Consider the following 23,419-nt stretch of genomic DNA (forward strand, 5'->3'; position numbering starts at 1 on the left):
AGAAAGATGTTTGCTGACGTGCTAGACTAACTAACTTACTACCTACCTACCTACCTACCTACCCATCCATAGTTTCTTCCCCTTCTTTTCTCTCAACCCACAACCTTTTTCGCGAACGCACCCTCAAAAAGCCTGTTCCCCTCAGGCTGACTCCTCAACAGCCCGTTCCTGGGCAGCGCAGGGTTGTTGCAGTAGTCGTCCCTCACGCTGATGCAGACACCGGGCGTGCCGCGGCAGCAGGACAGCAGGATGCAGGCGGAGCCGTACTCGCAGTCGGAGTTGACGGCGCAGCCCTTTGCGCCGCAGACGTCGCCGGCCCAGGCGCAGACGTTGCCTGCCGACTCGGCGGCCTCGGCGCAGAGGCAGAGGTCGGTGTAGTCGTCGATGGTTTCCGGGTTGGGGGTTGCGCCGTCGGCGGAGCAGAGGTCGCCTGGGGTGTTGCAGGACCAGGGGTTTTGGCAGGTGGAGGCGCAGACGCCGTTTATGCAGCCGGAGGGGCACTATATAAGGTTGGTAAGGGGACTGGGAAGGGGAAGGGGGTAAGACGTACTACTTTATTGCAGCGACCGCAGTTGTTGGGGTCGTTCTTGTAGATGCAGACGTCACCGCAGAGGTGCTGCTCGGGATCGGCGCACTGGCAGCCGCAGTACTTGTCCTTGACGCCCTCGTAGGTGAGGGCGGCGTTGGCCATACTGTAGTGGGCCACGTAGGCGGAGGCTAGGTTGCGGCAGGAGGAGAGGGAGGACTCGGTGCGGAAGCGCTCGTTGCAGCGGTCGAGGAGGCGGGCGGCGAAGCCCGAGTTGCAGGTGGTGAAGGTTTGGGTGCAGTCGGCTGTCGGGTGGGTGGGTTAATATCTCGAACACAAAGGAGAGGGGGGGAGGCAAGGGAAGAGAAAAGGGGTGAAAAAGACTCACTCCAGCAGACATCCACCCAGTTGCAGGCATCTTCAAACGTCTCGTGCAGCTTTGGCGCGAAATACCACCTCCACCAATCTGTCGGGCCGCATCCGTTGGACGTCACCGGGGGGGCGGGGTCGCGGGTGGTGTAGTCTGCGCCTTTGGGGCAAGTCTTGGTGACGGGGGGGTCGGCGATGACGTCTGGGAGTCGTGGGAGGACGTACAATCCCACCGTGATGCTCAGCCGACCTCCGCTGCTCTCGGAAACCTGGACACCACCGTTCTCCTGCCTCTTGGAAAAGACGTGGGAGTGCTTCTTGGTAGGGGGGATACCCCGAGCGTAAAGCTTGCCGTCCTTGACGGCAAACTCAAACTCTAGCCCGTTGATCACACCCGCAGTGGAAAGACCGTCGCACTGGACGGAGAAGACTGTGGTGACGTAGGGCTGGCCCCGTTCATCGCGGAGGGCGGTCTGTCCGTTTGTGCTGCGGAGGACCCAGCCTACTTCCCCGTTTTTGAAGATGGCGAGGTAGCGGGATGGTCTGTCGCCCCGGCCGGGGAGGCGGACGTCAAAGACGCCTCTGGGGGAGAAGACGTTGTTGGGGGGTTCGAAGACGAGACCTTGGAATTGGTCGTCGGGATCGGTCTCCTCGATGGCGCGGCTGGTGCGCCGGTCGCGGGTGACGGCGAGGCCGTTGGGGGTGAGGTAGGTGAAGTCACGAGGCCCGTTTGGGTCGACGGCGCAGCGTTCGTACGAGGGAGGGATGAGGGGTCTGTAGCCTGGTCCTCGGAGGGGGGTGGGGAGGGATTCGGCCGACCAGATGGCGTCTTTGAAGGTGTTGAGGGCGATGGCGTCGGCGGCGACCTCTGCCGTGTTGGCTTCCGAGGCTACGGCGGCGTGGGCGCCGGTGAGTGAGGAGAGGAGGGAAAGGAGGGTGAGGGACTTCATTGCGAAGAGTGAGAGCCCGGGGCTCGGTCTGGAAGAGAAAAGGATGACCGATGACAACACAGGAGAGGAAAATTGCATCAACGAGGGGGAAGGAAAGAAGGTATGGGTTTTATTCTCTGACTATTCTATCACGGGTACGGAATGGTTGCCATCACGACCGCAGAGTACACGATACAGCCAACCTCACTCAAGCTAGCGACCAGCCACTATCCAGAATCCCATATCCCTCGTGGTTACCGGGCCATCGAGCTCACGATGGAGAATCGGTTCAGGGGTGGACCAACGGACCATATAATATGCCGTGGAATTCGGTGACCAACCTCACTTTCCACTCTTCCAACTTTTCATCCCTGCAGATCTTGCCGACTGTTCAGCAGGTGAGCTGCGGCCCGACTTTCTGTCCAGCATTCCTGAACTATGCTGGTCAGGAGGTATGGAAATATGCAGGAACAGGCACGTCAGAGAAATTGGTATACAATACAAAAACTGCTTCCATCGTATCACCCTCACTCCCGCAACAACAATTCAACGACATTAAAGAAGAAACGACCAGGTAGGTATCGAGCCAGCCAGCCAGCCAGCTTCACTCGAGCTTCACCATTCAGATGATAGCCAACCTATGTCTCCGATCGCCATCTTACTGCAAGGTACACTAGAAAAAATGTTTCACGCATAGAGGAATGAACCACGGAACTGTGGTAATGACGGCATCTCGTCGAACGCCCAACGGTAGCTGTCAAACTAAGGAAACGGAGACTGCGGGTTGAGGTTCCTAAGAATGGCTTTCGTAATTAGTTAGCTCTTCCGAATACCTCTGTACTCTTTTGAGGACCTGCTGGTCATCTTTTGAGTTCCCGTTTCTTAGTCACAGCATGAGTGGTGAGAATAGGGGCAAAAAGGGGGGCAATGCCAAGACGTCAGTCAACATGGGCGGGAATCAGCTGTGGAACCCAAAGTGAAAGCATCCCACCAAAAACATACAACACCAAGAATTACCCAGTGGTCACCCACCTGAGTACTAGTTCAGCGGTCATGTAGTATGACTGCGAGGATGGGCGACTCTAAAAAGGGTATATTGTTTACTTCAAAATGTGGAAGAAAGCGTACTGCTAAACGGTTCGTGAACGGAGAGGCTTGGCCCGTCTTAACCGTTATAGATTAGAGAATATAGATACGCCCATACCGCGGTGTTAAAGTAGGTGAAAGGTGTTCTAGATGTGTAGATCGCGCTAATAGCTCTTGGCCAGTTTATAATTAAATATAGTTAGTATTAGTTATATCTTTAGCGTTAGTCCTACCTCTAGCATAACTACTCCGGTACTATATATATAAAACCGAAGGAAATCAATATTATATAATAATAAAAGTTATAAAATTAGGGTTAAAGTAAAATAAATTTTAAGTATTTTAATTCTAGTAAAGTAAAAAATTTTAAAAGGTTTATAAAATATTAAATAGTTCGGTTAAAAAAAAGAATTATAATAATTATTATATCAAAAAGACCGAGGGTTATAAAAGTTATAATGAAATGGTGAGAAAACACACAAAAACAACCAACCACAACACCACAAATGTACACTCAACAGGTCTCTGAATGAACACACCTCCGTGATAGTGACTTGCTCGCAGGCCGCACTTCCCGCAGGACAAAGAAAAGACACTATGGGCTCCCAGGCCACATAATAAGCACCGGATTAGCCTAATCAGAGGGCCAGAATTGCCTGTACGTATGCAAGGCAAAATACGAAGAAAATAGAAGTCGATGTCCTATCTAAAATCAAATGTCAGAAGCAGATAGCTTATATTGTGACGAACCCCTATCCAGAACCTCTGAAAGGGACACTAGTTGAAGGCACTTCTGAATAATCTTGGTCCGGTATAGCTAAATAGTATATAATAATGGCTTATCTCTATTATAATAGTTTAAATACTAATAATTATAACTTATATTATATACTACGGAACTATTTATTTACGCCGGCTAGTTCCTCTATATATATAGACCTATGGACCGTAGACCGTTAATTTATAGACGGTCCTCGGTCCGCTCCTGATTAGCCGATGCCGGACCGTGGACCGTAAGCCTTACCGCGGTCCCCGGTCCCTATTTTATTAGTCCATTGCTTTTTTAGACCGTAAGCCCCGCTCGACGGTACGGTCTAGTCTTAATTAGTCCTTCGTGGCCCTACTATCTTCCAGAACCGTAATATAATACTCCCTTTCCAGGCTAAAGCCCTTACGGCCTAATCTTTTTCTATTATTAATTATATTATAGGTTTTTCCTTCCCTTTTCTCCTTACCTTTATTATATTTAACCGTATATAGAAACGTTATTATAAAACTAAATAGGCTTCTGCCCTTTCCTCTCGAATCTACTGCCGTAATTCTACCGTAATACTATATTTTATTTATTTTACCGCCGAATCCCCTTATATTATAGCCCCTAAGTCCTTACGGTACGCTAAGTATATACGCCGTAAGATCCTATATAATAAATCTAATATTAGTTTTACCTATAAGTAAATCTTCTTTTTTTTTTTATACTGTAATTAACTATTTTATAGTAACCCGAACGATAGAAGAGTAAGATAGACTCGAGCGTAAGGAATAAAAGCTTAAAAACTAACTTTCGTAACTAACTACTAAGCTTATCCGGATAAAACAAATACGTTACTTTCTTCGCGTACGTAAAGAGCGTCTCTTCGCGCGGAGTATCTAGGAGGAGGATACTTAGGTAGCGTAATTTACTACTACGGCGCCTCCTGCTTTTTCGCCAGGTATTTCTATACGGCCGGACGCCGCCTAAGATACCGTTCCGTAGTCTCCTTATACCCTAGATCCTTCCTTAAACCTAGACTAGCCCTCCGACCTTTCCTTTAATCTTAACGTAGCCGGTCCTTCCTTTCTAACCGCGCTAAATACTATTAGTAACGCGCTTTTTACTTCCTAAAGTACCTAAAGTATATAATATTATTTATATTTAATCCCCTTTATACTTTTTAACTTCGTAGTATAGTATATAGTACGTCGATTATTACGTCGAAAGTATAGGTTCGACTCCCGTCGAGGTTCTTTTAGCTCCGTTTTATAGCTATTTAGCTATAAGCCGGGGCCAAGTCTTTTTATTTATTTAAGTTTTAGTCGGTCCGGATATCGTTAATAGAATTTTTTTTATTTATTTAGGTAATTAAAGTATACCTATAGTTTCTATAAGTTATTTATAGCCGGATATCTTAATTAATTAATTAAATACTTTAATTAGTCTTTATTAAACCGTAAATTTAGTATTTTTTCTATATCGTACTTTTCTTTTTCGTCCTCCGCCATTACTTATATATTAGCCTTATTTATATATAATACGGATTCTAAAAGTAAGATATAAAAGGTATATAACCGTAGACGTATCGTACTAAATAGCTCTAATTTAAATACTATTTTTAATAACTTTTTTTTTAACTTTAAATAGTTTTACTTTTCTATAGTCTAGCTTTTTACTAGGTCTTTTAATACGTAAATTATATATAAAAAGAAATACTATATCCTTTCCTTTAAAATAAGGTCTTTCGAGCCTTTTAATATTATAGTATTTCTATATTTTTTCCTTTATAAACTTTAGTTTTTACTTAAGTTTATTATAAAGTATATATATTTTATTTACCTTAACTTTAGCCCTAAATACCTTAACCGTAGGTCCCTACCGTAGGTCTACCTCGTAACCGAAGTTCGCGAAAAATAATATAGCTTTAATCGTTTTAATTAATAATATATTATATACTAGTTATACCGTAAATAATAGTTTAACTTAATTATTTTATTCGAAATTAATATAATTCCGTAAGTATTATTTTATAATTTAATTAAGTTATTCCGTTTAACCGTTCGTTTAAGGGTAATAGGCCGAAAACGCTTTACTTATTACCCCTAGCTTTATTATTAACGCTTTTTAGAACTTTAATACGAACTTAATATTATAGTTTATAATAAACTCCTTTAACTATATATATATTAATATAATATACTGTAATACTATATTTATTAATTATTTTACCGACTAAGTCTCTTTATAAGGCAAGAAATATACCTACTTAGTAAACCTATCGACTACCGTTAATATATTATTATACTTAACGCCGGTTACTATATCTTTAAACTTTAATAATTTAATAATAAAGTTTATTATAACTAAATTCTATAGCTATTTTACTACCGGTAATAGCTCTAGAAATCTATAAAGCTTATACCTTATAACCCTTATTCTTTTATATATATAATATAATTAAATAGTTTCTTTAACGTCGTTTTTAATCTTTAACTAGTTAAAATACTATTTAATCTTTTTTATAGTCTTAATAATACCTATATATTTTCCGAGCTTTAATATATAAATTTCTATTATTAATACTGTCCTATTATTTAACTTTATATATATTTAGTTTTTATATTATAATTTTCTTTAATTATCCTTTTAGATACCCTATAGCTTTAGCTTTTTTTATTAATATTACTTTATAATATTATTACTTAACTTCCTTTAATATTTATTAGAAATAATTTTTTTACGATATACTATATAATACTTTATTTACGGCTATAGTAAATACTTAAAGGTATTATTTAGCGCCTCCTTAAATAATAATAGTAATTCCCTAAATATATTTTTATAATAGTCGGCTCGCCGGCTAAATATATTTACTTTAGCGTTCTCCGAATCCTTTTTATAATTAATTTAAAAATTAAATTCCGAGAGAAACTTTAATTATTATATTTATTATACGTTAAGGACTTTCGTAATAATAAAGTACTATAGATTTTTATAATCCGTATAGACTTATATTTTATATTTAATACCGTTAAAGTATAGCCTTTACTCCTCGAACGCTTCGATAATAATAAGTAGTTCCTTATTATAAATTAAATAGTTTTAACGTATTCTATTAAACTTCTTTAAAAAAAAAGTTACTGGGTATAGCTTATTATTATCGTCTCGTTACTTTAGTTATTTACTAATAGTATAATCTAATATATTTACCTCGACCTCGAATAGTCGATTAAGGTTTAGTAGTTTAAGTATTAAGTCCTTTAAAATAGCTTCTTTTAGCTCCTAGAAGGCCTACTCCTTTTTTTACTTTTACCGGAATTCTACGTCCTTCTTAGTTAAGTAGTTAAATAGCTTTATAATATTTACGTAATTCCGGATAAATATTTAATAGAAATTTATAAACTTTAAAAATTCCTTAATATATATTTATAATTACGGTATAGGCTAGTCCTTTACTATCGTAATTTTTCTTAATTCTATACGAACTTTATTTAGTAATATTAAATATCCTAGGTATACTATCTTTTATATATAAAACTCGTTTTTCTTTTTATTAATTAAAAGTCCGGCTCTATATAGCGCGTTAAGTATTTTTTATATATACCGTTTATATTTCTCTAAAGTATATAAGTAAATAAAAATATTATTGAGATAATATATTATTATTTTATCGAGGTATTTCCGTATTATATAGTTAACGAGAGATTAAAATATCGTAGGTATATTAATTAGCTTAAATAGTATTATAAAATACTTAAAATAATTATAGAATATATAAAACGTAGTTTTTTATTTATTTTTTTCCTTAATTTATATATAGATATACCCGATAGGTATATTTAAATATATAAAGTATCGCGTTTCTATTAATTAACTCCGTAATCTAAATATTAATAATAGTAGGTAACTATTTTTTACTATTTCGTTATTTAATTAATAATAATCTATATATAGTCGTAAATTATTATTTTTTTTCGGTACGAAGAATATAGGGTATCCTACTAGTAATATAGATTCCCTAATATATCCTTTCTTTAAATTCTTGTTTAAATACTTCTATAGCTTCTTACTTTATTTATCGTTAGTATAGTAAACCTTAAATAGCCGTAGCTTAATTTCTTTTTTTAACTTAATTTCGTAATCCTATAATCTTTACTTTAGAAACCCTTTTAAATACTTAACCGTAAAGGCTAAGTATCCTCGATATTTTATTAATATCGCCTTTTTCTTACCTTTTTTTACGTTATTATAGTAAATATATTTATTAACCTCCGATATTTCTACTAACGTCGTTAACCTTACTTCTTCGATCTTATTATTTATATTAATAAAATATATTATTATTTTCTATACTTTTTATAATAGTACTATAGAGGGTACTCGTCCTATATTCTACTCCGTATATACTTTTAATCTTCTATCGTTAATTAAATATTTTTAAAGCTCTTTTAATTGTAAGTAGCTATTATTCCTTTAATCGATATTTAAATTATAGTCTTTATACTATAGTTACCTTAGGATTATATCCTTCGAGGGTCCTATATTTATAATATTAAATATAATTAATATCGTTTTTCCTTCGATTATAATATTTAAAGGTAGTGTCTCCCTATAGACCTTTTACGTAGAAAATAAACCTTATATAATTATTTATTTCTTCTTTTTCTTTTATAGTATATAGGTTTAATATATAAATTATAATAAAATTAAATTTATTTCCGTACTACCGTTTATTAATATTATTACCTAAAGATCTTTCTATCGTATAGTAACCTAAAGGTATTTATTTTTCTTACTTTTTCCCTATATAATAGCGATTTCGTTAACGAGCGCCGGGTCGTTATCCTATACCTTTACTTTACGCTAATACCTTCGAAAATATCGTTCGTAGTCCGTTAGAGGTTAACGGCCCCCGCGAAGGGCCGCGAGTCGTTTCTTAAGCGGTTATATCGTTTAAAAGCGTCCTTTTACCTTAGGTTATTTAATAATATAAAGTTTTTTAATTATACCTACCTAACTTCCTTCTATCTTTTATCTTTAATATTCTTTCGTATTTATATTCGATAGCGGTTTTTCTATTTAATTTTAAGTATTTTAATTTAATAATATTGCTTAACCTTCTCCCGTAAATATATAATATAATCTAAACTTAAATATTATCCTAATATTATTTCCTTCTACGAGCGTATACTATTATTTATATTTTAACCGTTTATATATTTAACGTAGTACCTCGTATACTTTAATACGATTTATATAACTTAAAGGCTATCCTTTAATTTAACCGGGTCTTAAACTTTTTATAAAACGTAATTATTTAAGTCCTCCTATTAAGCTTTTTCCTATTAGGCTATAGTCCTTCTAATTAATTATAGTTTACCTTTTTTATTTACTTTATATACCGGCTAATAACTATATAACGACTTACTTTAATAATACTCTATATATTTATATATAATATATTAAAACTAAAGTACTTTTTAATACTTTAAATACTTAAGATAAAGCTATATTATATTTCCTTTATAAGGTATATACTATATAGATATTAGTATATTCTTTAATAACTTCGCGATTTTAATACTAGCGACTTTCCTACCTTTTTAATACTTTTCCTAATTTTTATATAAAAACTTTATAGGCTATAATATATTTTATAAAATAATAATTCCGTATTTACTATACTACTTCTTTAATATTATCTATTTAATAAGTCCTTACGTAAAACCTTTATTTTTAGCGATATCCGTAATAATTTCCGTAGCGATCTATATTAATTAATCCTATAATATTTATATTTAAAAATCTCTTTCCTCGTACTTTGCTTTTAGCCTTTCTAAAGCTTCCTTTACTTTTTAGAACTTTATATTTTTTTATCTAATATATTAATTAAAGTTTTCTTCGGAGCTTACCGCTCCGCCTTACTAATATTTAATAACTATTACCTCTATAACCCTCGGTCCTTTCGATATAGTAATTAATATAATCTTTTTCTTTTATTTAAACCGTTTAAGTACCCTATAGTCCTTTTTAAAGTATTTTACTTTACCGTAATTAAAATATTTAAAGTCATTTTTACCCTAACCTCGGCCTTATAGCCTTTATTATTATATAGTATCGACGTTTATCGGTCCCGAATATATAATACCGGAGTAACTAATATTAAAGTATTTTCGTTTATACTTATCGTTAAAACGGTTATTATTAAAGTATTCTTTATAGTTATTACCGTAAGTACCTTTACTATAATTCCTTTTCTCCGTACGACGCTCGAACTACCGATCGTCGATTTATATAACTATAGTAATATATTTATCGATAGTATCGGGCCTTAACTCTTTATATAATTTATCCTTTACCTTTTTTTTAAAACTATAGTAAAAAAGTTATATTAATCCTTTATTATTAATAATACTACGTAGGCTATCGATTTTAAATTAAATTATATAGTTAGCCGCTAAACGTATTTAACGTAAGTTTAAAAGTTTCTTTTACGTACGCCTTATTTTATCGTACTCCTTAAATACCTCCTTAAACTTAACCTTAAAGGTATAGTAGCTTTCGAAGTATTTTACGGTAATCTTCTTTTAATATTCCTGCTTTTACTTATAATAATCGTTAAGGATAGGCTCGAATTACGCGAAAGCCCTATCCTTAAGCCTAATAGCCGCGAAAATTATTTTTAACTTTTCGTTAATAAATTAGTTTAGGTATTAACGAAAATAGGTTTTAAACTAAATTAAGAACCTTCTAAGCTCGGCCTTTTCTCCTTTATAGCGCTCTAGTACCAGAAACTTAATAATCGACTTAAACGTAATTAAAATAGTAAAAATCTATTTCCGAGTCTATTAAGCCTCGTCCTCGAGTTCTTTAAGGCGCTTAATAACTTATTCTACGGTAAAGGATATATATCTAGAAAGTCCCTCGGTACCTAGGCTAAGCAAGACACCTCCTATCTAAATATTTTTAAGTCTAGCTATAATAATAAAAAAATACCTTTAACTTATCCGTAATAAAGTTAAAGTAAGTATATAACGTATAACGAACCTCTATTTAGAACCTCTAAAAGGGACACTAGTTAAAGGTACTTCTAAATAATCTTAGTCCGGTATAGCTAAATAATATACAATAATAACTTATCTCTATTATAATAGTCTAAATACCAATAATTATAACTTATATTATATACTACGGAACTATCTATTTACGCCGGCCAGTTCCTCCGTATATATAGACCCGTGGACCGTGGACCGTTAACTTATAGACGGTCCTCGGTCCGCTCCTGATTAGCCGATGCCGGACCGTGGACCGTAAGCCCCACCGCGGTCCCCGGTCCCCATCTTATTGGTCCGTTGCCCTTCTGGACCGTGAGCCCCGCTCGACGGCGCGGTCCAGTCTTGATTGGTCCCTCGTGGCCCCACTGTCTTCCAGAACCGTGACATATATACATGACCCCTGACCCCCCAAATTCTCCGAGAGCTTTACTTCTTCACTTATACCGTCAGGCCTGTGGCCGCACCCCAAACTAATAATTATTAGGTATTAGAAAAGTAAAGTTTGAAGTTTCGTAAAAAGTTTTAGTTATAAAATAAATGAAAATAGATTTTTAAAGAAATTACTATAGGGGTTATTAAAGATAATAACTTCGTATAAAAAAAACGTATTTAGTAAATAATATTAAAAAATTAATATAAATACTATGAAATAATTTATAAACAATCAATATTATAATTTATAAACAATAAATATTATAATTTTAAAAGTTTATAGTATGTGATGGTTGATGGTAGTTTTAGGTATTATGTGAGACAACAGTTGATTCTGAGTACTTGGGTCCGTCCTGGCATGCGCACCTTGCCTTTGCCAGAGATGCTGTGTTAGTTCTGAGACCTGGAGGATGAGGGTTGAGTTGATGAAGAGGAGGGAAATAGGAGGATGGATTTGGATAGGTAGGTAGTAGGCACATGGAATGGGGGTAGGGGATCGATCTCACTGGAGACATGGTTTTGTTTGGCACCTACCCGATGGATATATATATCTAGGGACCTAGTGCTACCCTGATGATCGTTCATACTTTGAAGCTTTGAGGCAACTAAGGAAGGTTGTGGTGGCTAGCGAGAGGTAGTAGGAAGAGACTGGGTAAGTCCTGTCGAGAACTCAGGGAGGTAAGTGAGCGATGCAATCAGCTTCAGTCTCACACAAAGCCATTGTTCTGCTGTCCCGTTGTCCTATTGTTCACTGAACAACACGAACCCCGAAACCAAAACAAAACCTCCCAAGGAGTACAAAAAAACATCTTTGAGATTGTGAATGGTTTTATTTTCGTGTTTTTTTCCCTTTTTTTTCTTTCTTTTTTTCCTTCTTTTTTTGGTGATCATAAAACCATTTCCAATTATCATCTACCGAACATTACCATTCTTTCCAATCCAACCTACTTCCTCCTCCCTATCCCAATGAGAATATGATGAGAGAGTCATCATCATGCATGTTGTTTCCTCCGCCATCACAATGACAAGCGAAGATGTACATTATTTACACGATTACCTCCTTACTTCATATACTCCTCCCTCGCCTCCCCGAAATCCCTCCCCATCGCCTGCCAACTGCTCACAGCCCAAGTCTTTCTTGCTAGCTCCTCTTGTACCATCCTCCCTCTAATAACCCTCATCGCATGACCCGCCGGATCCCGGCTGTTGACCACGTGTGGAAAACAAAGCCTGACCTCCTCCTCGGTAAACCGGAGTCCACCCCCCAACCTCCAAGACCTGACCTCCGTCTCGATTTCGTCGGCCTGAACGTTCAACTCCTTGAAAGTGTGGACCAGCTCCCCTAGCTTCCTCCCCCGGAGCAACCTGCAGTCGGAGCAGATTTTCGGGGCCCGCCCCCCGTCCGGCAGCGTGCGCGGCACGGCGGAGATTGGGAGGAGGTGCCTGCAGTGGGAGGAGTTGAGGAAGGAGAGGGAACCACGGCAGATGGGGCAGGGCACCACGTGGGGTGCGGGGATCTGTGGGAGGGCGGCCCCAGGGGAGGGGGTGAAGTTGGCGGGGGTGGCGTTTGTTTGGCGGTTGCGGATGGAGTCGTGCCAGCCCTTGAAGCAGGGCTTGCAGACCATGTGGCCGCAGAGGAGAACCACGCCCGGGAATGTGGTAGCTCCGAGGTGAGCGGGGGTGAGGGGGGTGAGGATCTCGGGGTCTTCGAGGCAGAGGTGGCAGTTGACGATCGGGGGGTTGATGGTGACCTTGGGGTCGTGGGTGTGAGCCACGAGCTGGGAGAATAGGGTGAGAATCTCACGGGTGTTGTTGGGGGTTGTGGAAGCCATTTTGGTGGATGGTGGTGATGGTGGTGGTGGTGAGTGTTGTTTTGGTGATGTGTGAGTGTGGATGATGGTAGTCCGATGAGGAAAGGAAAGGTCTTCTTGAGGCTGTTGAGGATGAAGCCTGATTAAACAGACCATGATGATGAGGTTCTCATGAGCGGAACAAGGCGAGTGTGTGTTGACCACAACTGGTTTATGTTGATATACACTGGCTCTGTTGGATCACAATACCTCAAGTGTAGACTCAGCACCTGATCTATGCCGGTCTTCACTGATTGTAGTAGTGGTTTGCACTCATCTAAATCAGATTAACCTGACAATACATCTCTTCTATAACCAGCCTGTGCTATACACCGAGTCTACTTCTTGTTTTCACCTTGTGTTGATACATCGAGGATACAGTCTACGGCTGATTCAAAAGCATCCCCTAGAGTTTCTCAACCACAACTAGTCAAACACAACCGCATTGTTATGCTCAATAACAACATTATTCGCAGCATTCTTTGTTCTTCAAGCTTGAGCCCAATGCTCCTGAAAGGGGGGCTTGCAGCCGTCACCTTTGTCTAGGTGAGCACCTGGCGCATCTCCCTTACTCTTCAATCTCTCGGCAAACATCAGCAGATCTAATCAGTGCTCAAAGTGTAGAGGTGAAGTGCCATGCGTTGTTTCATACCAGTCTGACCTATCACATCAGATGACTTTTTTGACAGTTATAAGGGTTGAGCAGAAACTTCGTTTTGATCGCTTTGAGATTTCTCCAAGAAATGCTTCTACGTTTTGTTCAGAGTGCTATGTGGATGCCAGCCGACATCAAGAAAAGCAACTGCCCAAATAACTGTTGACCATGATATCGTACAACCTCCCTTACTCGACCGCCCTCAGCGCCCCTCAGTACCTCCGATTCCCAGCATCTGCCTTACCTGTCCTCTCACGCTCCAACATGGCATCAAACTCCTTCTGCGCCTGATTCTTCGCATAGTCCTTCTCATTCTCCGTATAAGTATACGACTCTGACTTGCGCACCGGCGCTGCTTGATTGTCCTTGCCCCACGAGGCAGGATTCTCACCCGACTTTGCCGCCTCTCTGATCTTGTCCCACGAGTTGGTCAGCTTCGGAGGGGAATGGCCAGTCTTTCCACCCGTTGATGAACGAGCGCCATCTCTTTGAACAGGTGCAATAGGTGAGGCGTCGTCAAAGAGGAAGCCATCGTCGTCCTCCCAGCTCTTTGGGGGCTCAGGCTTCGACGCTGCCTGGGCCGCCTGTTGTGCCCACTTTGGTCGTTGATACTGGGCTGGCTGCTGTGGTGTCTCTTCTTGCTGTTGCCCTCGTTGATAGTCTTGCTGTGGCGCACGGTCCTGCCCGTAAACATCACCCATCTCCGGGCGGTGCTTCTGCTGCTCGTCTGACTCCTTGAACATCCTCAACAGCTTGACGCTGTAGGAGGTATTGGCGAAGCTTGCGAACAAAACAGTGGTCCAGATGTTGACCACAAAACCATACGCAGCCAGACGGGCCAGGCGCCAAGCTCGAACGGCAGCCTCACCTGTCCACTTGGGATTGGCCAGAGATGGGAAGGCATTGATGTTGTACTTTTCCGGGCTTGGGGTGTAATGAGGGAAACGGAGCTTGTCACGGCCCCGGCGTTCAAGGGCAATGGTGGTGGCAATCCATACAGGTGTCTCGAGCTCCATGGTGTTGACATATGTGGTCCTGAAGTTGGCAACAGCGTTGGCCTCATCGGTTCTCAGAGGGCGTTTTGCCATGATGTGAGCAATGTTGAGTGAGACGGAGATCTGCTTGGCCAAAAGAGAGTTGTCGCCGCCGCTCTTCACCCAGAACGGGGCCGTGAGGTTCTCGACGGGGAAGCTAAGCTGTCGGAGGATGCGATGCCTTTCCTCGGGTGTCATGACTATCCTTGGCATGCCATTCTTGTCGAGCAACGGCTTGGTTGGGGTGCCATCGCCCATATCGAATTGGTTGTTATCGTCTGAAGAGCCCATGTCGGCCACGGAGTCGTCTGGTAGAGGCATTTTGTAGTTTCGGTGAGCAAATTTGAGTGAAGTTGCTTGAATCAATTTGATGATGCAAGGGAGAGCTCTTGAGAGCTCCAAGCCTCCAGCCCCACCGAGATCTGGTCTGACGTCGGTAAAGTGGCCCAAGCTTCTGAGATCTAGCCGATCATCACCTATTTGATTCCACTAAGTATACTATCTCCAGCGTACTAACTTCCAACAAGGAGCAATTGTTCAGCCCGGCTAGCGCAATGGTAGCGCGTAAGACTTCTAATCTTAAGGCTGTGGGTTCGAGTCCCACGTCGGGTGCAAACTGGTTCCAGCTGGTATCAGCTATCACTTTTGCATCTTCTTTACATATATATATATTTGTGTCTGGATATAGAACCACCAGAAAGATCTCCTTTTTGTCTCCACAGGAGATGTGGTGGATGAAAATGATCTGTCTTGTGTGTGGACCCCTTGTCTCGGAAGTCATACGCTGAGTAAGTGTACCTTGCACTAGTACTCATCGGAGTACCATCCTCAGCCTGGTTATGACTTCAAGCGTTTCGCCTTGGTGTTAATATTGCATGTGTTGATGACATGCATCGCTCTAATATACGGTGCCCGCATAAGTTGGGTGATACTAAGGACATGGCACTGCAGCGTCATTAATCCAAGCTAGAGCATGAATACTGATCAATGGATAGCAACTTAGGGAAGACATTGCTCTTGCAAGCCTACTTGCCTTCAAGGGCAGCGAGGTTCATGAACCATCTAGGTACCTATGTCGGCATCGTGTGCGTGTTTATATGTTGACTAAACAAACATCTCAATGATTCAGCGTCTTGCAGTCAAAAGGGAAGTGCAGAATTGGTTCTAATACCTAATTGAGCCAAATAGCTACTTCGGGGTTGTCTTTGAGCATTTTGCTGTGTTAGGAGAAGCATAAATAGAAGAAATGGTCCTCCCCAACATGTCTCATTTCCATCATCAGCACACACCAGATACAACAACGACAACACAGACACCCAAAGCTCCGCCATCATGAAGTTTCTCAGCGTTATCGCCCCGGTCCTCTTGGTCTTGAGCGGGCCCAGCATCGCCTCCCCGACTCCTGAACCCGAGTACCCTACCATCAGCAACACCACCGTGGTTGACGAGTTGCTTGCGTAGGATTCCGCCCTCCCTCCTCCCAGATTTCCCCCCGAAGAATACACGTAACTGACCAGATATCCGGCACGCACAGTAAGCGGGCCACCTGTTCCGGCTCCCTCAGTACCTGGACCTCATCCTCTACAACATGCACAGGAACTGCCGGTCAAGTCATCACCAACCCTAACAGCGGCCAGTGCTACACCCACGGTTCTGGCGCCGCCCAACTTTTCAGACGTGCTTTGTGGAGTGGTTCCTCGGCCACTGTTACCTTCTATTCGTCGACCAACTGCAATCCCGGCACTGTCGTTTCCACCACCACCACTGGCCTTCTTTGCTGGGCCGGATGGGAGTTTTGGAGTTTCAGAGTCACATGCTAGTTGGTGACGGAAGTGGAATGAGAGGAAGGGGTGCTTCGATCAAGTAGCTGTGGTGCTTGGTTTCGTACGGCTTTGGGGGTCATCGGGAACCTTGTTGTCGAGTCGCCGATGGGGGGAGATTGGTGGAATAGCCACCTAGGTACCTCATGTACCTTTTTTCACTTAGGTCAAGGTGTGGTCTCGGGAACTGCAGCCCAGACTACCCCACACATTCGTTAAAATCGACTCTTTGATGCTCGGGCATTGTCGCTGTCCTCTTTTCATTGCTCTCAACTTGACGAGGTTGATTGCCAAGCAACCACCAGCCAGAAAATATACAGCGCGGTTATTTATGTCCATACAGTGTTTTGGTACACCTCACCTTTTTGCACTTTGGGCAGTGTACCTAGGCGGGAGGAAGGTGCTAGTCCCATCCTGACATTCTCATGAGCACTATCGATTTCCCAATGCTCGATGTGGCATGCTCCGACTTCACGAACATGTTTTCAGCTGAGATGGGTGCTATGTATGTGTGGGGTGAGTGTACTTCTGCCTGCCTGATATCCACACTCCTTCAAACCCAAGCTCTTTGAACAAGCATGAACAAACATTTCCGTTTCATACCCTCTTTCTACCATCTTTGTAACCCCCCAAGTCTGTTGGAGACACACGCCAACCGGCTTCATGGCAACCAACAACCTTCATGCCGTTTATGACCGTCATCTCGCCAGGTTGACAAAGACGGCACACTCGATACTGCCGTCAGACTGGTAGACTCGATTCTTCGGGAGGGCAAGGCTCTCTCAGAAGAATTTCGAAGCAGAAACCTTCTTTTCTCTCCAAGCGCTGATGAGATGGAACGCCGACGAACTTACACCATCTGGCGTGACCGTTGCCTGTGCTAAGTTTACCGCTTGGCTTCTCGGCGAGCTTTGCATCCCGCCAGGTTGGGCTATTCACTTTGGGGATCCCGATCTGTTCTCTAGAGCTGTGGCTGCCGAACACAAACAGACAGCACCGGCTTCAATAAACCTCAGACTCGACTTTACCTGCGCTGCACAGCTTGTTCATCAACTCCGGGACCTTTCTTTCCATGTTCAAGAGCCGGAAGACATACTCCTGCTGTGCGACAAGAAATTCTATACAATGCCCAGCATAGCAATGACATCGCTCAAAGTGTTCAAAGCTTCTCTGCTTGAGCCGTCAAAATGGAAAGGAAACAGTTCCTCCAGAGACGATGATTGCTGGATCAGGAAAATACATGATTCAGCACAGCAAATAAGCAGCCAGAACCAGCACTTGTGGATGGACACAATGGAGGCTCGCCCCCAGTTTCCGCACCCTCCAGCCTTTGGGTTGGGTGTTGGGAACGACATATTCGAACCCAGAATGACAATGGAAGGGGGCCTCCATGCTCGGCAGAATCTCACAGATCTCTTCCTCATGGAGGGCGGGGCGTGTGAGATTTGCCACCACGAAAATAGCCTGTCAGCCTACTTTGCAGACATGATGGGCAATCTGAAGCAGGTGCCCACTATGTTCGACATATTATGCAACAGAAGACGAGATGTGATATCTCTCGAACTTACATGTGCCGATTCTCGGACAAAGATACCTCACATCAGTCTCGTCAACGAGGTTCTGGAATCACATATCCGCTACCAAGCCGACAAGGACTCTCCGACCAAATTCCAGGTCGCTAGCTGGCAGCCCTCAATCCCTACAGACATCGTGTGCCATGGTGATGCACGGGCAGTTCCAGCCTACCGTGACACGGGCAACACCGACGAGTTTGTGTATGACAAGGTGATATCTCAGCAACTGTACCCTTCTCAGTGTTCCCTTTCAACAAGTCCCACCACGAAGCTCTGTAGATCTTCCGCAGCTTCGGACTTTTATCTCCCAGGCTTGTCGAGACTTTTCGCGATGGAGACCTCGTCAAGACACAGATTTTCTCCCAGGACCTTGCCGTTGTCAGCAAAGATGGTTCTGCGAAGCTTACCGGCTCTATCGAAGACTTGCGTCTGCTGGCTAGCGGACCAAACCCACTGACCGATGATTTGGTGCTGGAGATTGCAGCTTCCATCCGTCTCAAATCCAAGCTCGGGCGTTCGATCAAGGAATTGGATGCTGCAGTATATTGCTTGAGAAATCTTGAGCTTCAACAAACCGCCACCGGGAAGTCTTCAGCGCCACTACGAACCCCTGAACTCTCCGCAGCCACCCCCTTTGTGATCAAGAGCCTGTCTGCTATTGCCAAGCTAGACGCTCAGTATGATATTGCCCGCGCTGCGCTGCCACCTCTCTGGGGACCCCATGGACTTCTTCGGTGAAAGGTCATGTCTGCACACCAAACTCCTCCCTCCGGCCGCACCTGAGCGACTCTCCACGGCTTTCCACCAGCCAAAGAACGGCGAGCATAAGCCCTCTGGAGCGTGAGGGCAAATGCTTTCCATAGCGCCGAGTGACTGCTTGCGCTTTTTCAAGATTTTTCTCGATGGTACGAAGCCGTTTTGACAGCCCCGAAGCAACTTTGGCTGCCTTGGAGACGTGGACGAAACTGCTCAATGGGGGCTGGACGCTTGATTCCCTTTGCAGTGTTCTTGATACCTCTGGGGATGGGCGGGACGGGGAGATTTTGTCAAGTTTTTGACTATCACCCCGGAGGAAGCTCAGTCGTTGAGATCGTCAGAGGTCATCAAGCTGGAGGCAGATATCGAGGAGTGAGACATACTCGTCCCTGGAGACTTGAGTTGAGAAAGTCTTCATGTTAACGGCTTGTTCAACCCCCCTTATCAGTCACTCTACCTGCACATCAACTCCGCTTTTCCTCACCACCAACCCCCAAAACCCTCCCGCCGCCAGCAAAAGCAAGCCAGAGCACACCCTAAACACCCCCACAAACGCCTTGTCGCTCTCCATCCTCCCCGTAACCAGCAAAGCCACCACCACAAAAACGTTGAGCGGTATCCTCAGAAACCCGTACACCTGGCTCCTGACCCCATCATCGATCAACTTCCCCTTTAAAAACCCCATAGTAGGGAAATACATCCCCACACAAGCTTCAAACAGACAAAACACCCAGAAGGTGAACTGCGAAGAGGACGTGTTCGACGCCGCTAAGAAAAAGCAAAGCGATGACACCCCTAAAAGGGAGAGCAACAGCGAGCCAAACGGCAGTCTCTCTGTGATTTTGCCAAAGATCAATGAAGACGCCAGCGTCGAAGCCATAAACGCCGCGAAAATGACACCATAAGGCAGTGACGTCCCTGATGCGGAGGACGAGGAGGAGGACGAGGAGGAGGAGGAGGAGGACTGCAACGCGGGAGCCCAGAAGAAGACAAACAGATACATCGACCCTTCAAACACGGTAGTCGACAGCCCCAGAGCCAGTATCTTCGGGTCAGACAGCGTCTTGAACAACGACTTCTCTTCCTTGGCTTCTTCATCACTCTTTTTATCTGGCCCCCCGTTCAGGGCATAGTTCTCCTTCTGCTATCAGGTCAGCACAATCCATGCCACAACCACAAAAACAGGCAGCTTACCCAAGTCATCTTCATCACCCCTCCCGCAACCATCAACACCCCCGCCGCCAACCAAAACGGCGCTTTATTCGTCCCCGTCCCCGCCACAAGCCACTCCCCCCCGATCCCGCTCGCTATCGCCACCATACTATTCAACGTGCTCATCACCCCAAACGTCTCGCCTAACCGCCCCTCCAACCCCCTGTTTTTAAAATCCGAAACCAAGAAACTTTCAAAGACGGTGAACAAGAGACTTGTTCCTAGCCCTCCTAGCACCCTCCCGAGAAAGAGGACTGGTAAAGAAGGGGAGATGGTTGTTAAGAGACAGGAAAGGGCGTAGATGGCGCAGAAGGCGAGGCAGGCTTTCTTGCGGCCGTAGGTGTCGGCTAGGGAGCCGATGAAGGAGCCCGAGATGGCGCCCGAGAGGAAGCCGGTTGTGAAGAGGGGGGAGAGGGAGGAGGGGGAGAGGAGGTGGGTTGAGGTGTAGAGGGGGTAGAGGTAGGGTCCTTGGAGCCAATCGGAGGTCATGGTGAGGGTGTAGACTGTTAGGAAGGGGGTTAGAGGGGAGGTGAGGAGGGATTGGAGGGGCGAGGCATTTTGGGGTTTGGGGTTGGGTTTGGGGGAGGGTGTTGATGTTGGTGGGGTGGGGTGGGCTTTTTGGCGGGTGTAGAAGAGGGCGGCGTTGAGGGCGAGGAGGGCGGTTAGGTTCAGGGTGTAGATGGAGGACATTTTGCGGGGGTTGGCATTGGTGAGACTGAGGATGAGGGCTGAGTGTCATCAATTGGGATGATGAAAGATGAATATATGTGATGGTAGAGATGACCGAATGGTCAAACAAAACAAGTGGCCTTTTCGAAAATTGTAGACGTGGCGGTGGTGGTGGTGGTGGTCAATTACCCGGCTTGAATATTGAAGGCACGGCAAAGACGTGAGAGGCTGTGACGTTGCGTGTTTGGAGTTTCTGGTTGGTCAACGGCACGGATCTCTTGGAAAGAAAATATGAACGGGAAATAAAATTGATGGTGATATATATGTACAAGAAGCGAACAAAACCGCCCGCGGTTCCTGTGATGTCTCTCGATCTCCCTTGGATGGTGCGGTTGATACTCGTCAGGGTTGTCAGTGTTGGTGAAGGCTCAGGGTTGGTGGATAAATGAGTACAAAAGCTGAGTACCCTAACCCTAAATTCCCAACCAAAGGCGGTGAACTCGGCACAGGTCTTTCCCCACTTTCTGCCGTGGCTGCCCGCCGTCAGTTCCAGGAACAAGCGCCAAAGCTGGGGTTCTGGGCATCCCCGTTCCCGTCGTCGCCTGTCGCCATCATTTTCGCGACAGCATTTGAGCTTCGCCAGCCACGTTCGTTACCACACCCAGAGCCCTTTTCTGGAAAGAAACAAAAGAAATTGAAACCGCACGACAATATCTCATTTACTACCAACATCTTCTCCCCATACACTGCTTGCGCCCAGGTCCCAGGGAGCTTCGGCCAACAGAAACCGGAAATCCGCAAAGGAGGGCGCCCCAGGGCCAGAAACCGCCAAAATGTCAAACCAGCAGCAAGCTTTGGTCATGGAGACCATAATAGGCATCCGGAAAAAGCTTAAGAGGAAATCCTACGGTACCCCCCCCCCTCCGAGTGACACTCCCTCTGCTGCTGTGACAATGTGCTAACACCATCATGTTGATAGACTCCGACTCCGACTCCTCGATTGACCAACCCACTAACCGCGGAAACAAACTCAAAAAGAGGTCGAGATTCGTCGCGCGAGGGAGGCTTACCGGCTCCGCGGGCCCCGCTGCATATAAAGAGGTGCACACCACGAGACGAAGCCCTCGCAACCCAAGGCTGACTGGATACAGACCGCCGAGCACGCAGGCTACCAAAGAGCCATCATTAACCACAACCCGCCGCTGATTGACGAGGACGGCTACGATATCACGAGCGACGACGATGAACAGGAGGTGCAGGAGGCCATCGCGAGCGCCATGGATGACAACCCGTACTCTGATGTTCACCTCGAACAGATCTTTGCCCCCTTAACCTCGGTTACCGACCTGCCTACACATCCGGCCATGTCGAAACCCTTCACTTCGAAAGCCCTTACCGAATTGGTTGACCAGGCGCGCATCATCATGCAGAGCGAAAATAAGGCGCTTTGGAAGGTCAAGCCTCTGTTAACCAAGCTGGTTGGGGATAATACTTGGGTTCCATGTGGACTTATGAGCGGTCCCAGCGACGCTTCCCTCTTTACAGATCCTACAAGGTTCTTCAATCGCCCCGACCGGCAGCGTCTTCGCCCAGCAGCGCCCCCTGTTGCGGCCCTTACGAATGGGGTAATGTCGGCTCATGAAGGCACATTTGCCGAGTCGGCTGTACGTGAAAGGATCGAGGGCGTTCTTTCGGGGCCAAGTGCTCCAGCTTCGGAAGACACAGTCGATGGAGAAACATTACCAGATGCCCCAGTTGTTACAAACGGCGAGACAAATGCAGAGGCGCCGAAGCCAGCAGAGTGCCCGAAGGAGCCTCCACTAGTGAATGGCGACAGCAAACCAGATGAAAGGCCAGCGGAGGAGGCGCATTCGGGCGACACGACCAAGGATGAAGAAGACGACGAAGACGTGGTCATGGCCGAGGCGCCAAAAAGACGAGATATTCTGAACCGACCAGATATTCGACTAGAACCGCCGCGCAGCAATGGTACACCAGCCGTGGCGCCCACAAGCGACCCGTTCGGCCCAGACGCCCCTTTTATACATCCCATGTTTATCGCTCCTCGAGAAGTTCGCCAGGATCGCAACATGGGACTGGCCGAGCACGAGGCAGAAGAGCTGCGGCGATGGTTACAAGCATATGTGCAAAAACAGGAAGAAGTGTGTCGGGGTGCAAAGAAGCTTTATGAACAGCTCCTTCGTGCAGACAGGCTGCGGAAACAGGTGTTGATGTGGGCCAAGGCAGAGGCGCACTGCGGACCAAACAACCACATGTCGGACGGGGAAGACTGGTACGACAAGGAGGAGTGGGGCCTGACAGAAGACTTGAAGAAGGGAGAGGACGAAGTGGAAGAGGATGTGGGCACGACACAAAAGAAGACGAGGAACAGAAAGTAGACTTGTCTGTTGTTTGTTTGATATTTTGGTCAGGTTGTTTGGTTGGTGTACATACAGAACATCTGGATTGATGGGAATGGTGGGTTTTATATCATGGCTGACTAGGTACGATACCAGGAGGGAAATATTTGAACAGAGCGGTCGAATGGAGCGTTTTATTTTATTTTTGGATCACCACGACGCTGGGAACTTCTGGAAGGGAGACACAGGAACACTGATTCACGTCTCCACGCAGCTGTCACCACGATCGAGAAATCATGTCATTGGCTGACGGGGGCTCGTGGCCACCCTGGTCCACC

At 44.3% G+C, this 23,419-nt stretch overlaps 7 protein-coding genes and 1 non-coding gene across 8 annotated transcripts; 4 read left to right on the forward strand and 4 right to left on the reverse strand.

The window, feature by feature from the left end:
- Positions 1-8: 8 nt before the first annotated feature.
- QC764_408067 (uncharacterized protein) lies at positions 9-2,358 on the reverse strand. The gene is made up of 3 exons (XM_062947097.1): positions 915-2,358; positions 551-831; positions 9-500 (listed from the first exon to the last, which is right to left on the reverse strand). The coding sequence occupies exons 1-3, from the start codon at positions 1,921-1,923 to the stop codon at positions 93-95; spliced, it is 1,698 nt and encodes a 565-aa protein (XP_062800589.1). The 5' UTR covers positions 1,924-2,358; the 3' UTR covers positions 9-92.
- Positions 2,359-12,212: 9,854 nt separating this feature from the next.
- QC764_408064 (uncharacterized protein) lies at positions 12,213-13,118 on the reverse strand (the record flags this gene model as incomplete). Its single annotated transcript, XM_062947096.1, has 1 exon — positions 12,213-13,118. The coding sequence occupies one exon, from the start codon at positions 13,116-13,118 to the stop codon at positions 12,213-12,215; it is 906 nt and encodes a 301-aa protein (XP_062800590.1).
- Positions 13,119-13,868: 750 nt separating this feature from the next.
- On the reverse strand, positions 13,869-15,011 carry QC764_408060 (uncharacterized protein; the record flags this gene model as incomplete). The annotated part of the gene is made up of 1 exon (XM_062947095.1): positions 13,869-15,011. The coding sequence occupies one exon, from the start codon at positions 15,009-15,011 to the stop codon at positions 13,869-13,871; it is 1,143 nt and encodes a 380-aa protein (XP_062800591.1).
- Positions 15,012-15,230: 219 nt separating this feature from the next.
- On the forward strand, positions 15,231-15,302 carry QC764_0067510. Its single transcript has one exon. It is a non-coding gene; the product is annotated as a tRNA-Arg (tRNA).
- Positions 15,303-15,306: 4 nt separating this feature from the next.
- On the forward strand, positions 15,307-16,849 carry QC764_408055 (uncharacterized protein). Its single transcript, XM_062947094.1, has 3 exons — positions 15,307-15,478; positions 15,686-16,147; positions 16,225-16,849. Exons 2-3 carry the CDS (start codon positions 16,023-16,025, stop codon positions 16,508-16,510), a joined length of 411 nt encoding a protein of 136 aa, XP_062800592.1. The 5' UTR covers positions 15,307-15,478; positions 15,686-16,022; the 3' UTR covers positions 16,511-16,849.
- A 489-nt stretch (positions 16,850-17,338) lies between these two features.
- QC764_408050 (uncharacterized protein) lies at positions 17,339-18,541 on the forward strand (the record flags this gene model as incomplete). Its single annotated transcript, XM_062947093.1, has 1 exon — positions 17,339-18,541. The coding sequence occupies one exon, from the start codon at positions 17,339-17,341 to the stop codon at positions 18,539-18,541; it is 1,203 nt and encodes a 400-aa protein (XP_062800593.1).
- Positions 18,542-19,288: 747 nt separating this feature from the next.
- QC764_408040 (uncharacterized protein) lies at positions 19,289-20,742 on the reverse strand (the record flags this gene model as incomplete). Its single annotated transcript, XM_062947092.1, has 2 exons — positions 19,289-19,981; positions 20,035-20,742. The coding sequence occupies 2 exons, from the start codon at positions 20,740-20,742 to the stop codon at positions 19,289-19,291; spliced, it is 1,401 nt and encodes a 466-aa protein (XP_062800594.1).
- A 531-nt stretch (positions 20,743-21,273) lies between these two features.
- QC764_408030 (uncharacterized protein) lies at positions 21,274-23,120 on the forward strand (the record flags this gene model as incomplete). Its single annotated transcript, XM_062947091.1, has 3 exons — positions 21,274-21,630; positions 21,701-21,822; positions 21,873-23,120. Exons 1-3 carry the CDS (start codon positions 21,555-21,557, stop codon positions 23,118-23,120), a joined length of 1,446 nt encoding a protein of 481 aa, XP_062800595.1. The 5' UTR covers positions 21,274-21,554.
- Between the last annotated feature and the right edge of the window lie 299 nt (positions 23,121-23,419).

The sequence above is a fragment of the Podospora pseudoanserina genome, chromosome 4 (assembly GCF_035222485.1).
Source record: "Podospora pseudoanserina strain CBS 124.78 chromosome 4, whole genome shotgun sequence".
Taxonomy (NCBI): domain Eukaryota; kingdom Fungi; phylum Ascomycota; class Sordariomycetes; order Sordariales; family Podosporaceae; genus Podospora; species Podospora pseudoanserina.

What these genes read in the sequence shown, in the direction of transcription:
- QC764_408055 (XM_062947094.1), top strand. Translation starts at nt 16,023, where the DNA reads ATGAAGTTTCTCAGCGTTATCGCCCCGGTCCTCTTGGTCTTGAGCGGG. An exon ending in GTGGTTGACGAGTTGCTTGC is followed by an intron (nt 16,148 to 16,224) that starts GTAGGATTCCGC and finishes CGGCACGCACAG; the next exon opens with TAAGCGGGCCACCTGTTCCG.
- QC764_408067 (XM_062947097.1), bottom strand. Translation starts at nt 1,923, where the DNA reads ATGCAATTTTCCTCTCCTGTGTTGTCATCGGTCATCCTTTTCTCTTCC. An exon ending in CTGGGTGGATGTCTGCTGGA is followed by an intron (nt 832 to 914) that starts GTGAGTCTTTTT and finishes CCCACCCGACAG; the next exon opens with CCGACTGCACCCAAACCTTC. An exon ending in GCGGTCGCTGCAATAAAGTA is followed by an intron (nt 501 to 550) that starts GTACGTCTTACC and finishes AACCTTATATAG; the next exon opens with TGCCCCTCCGGCTGCATAAA.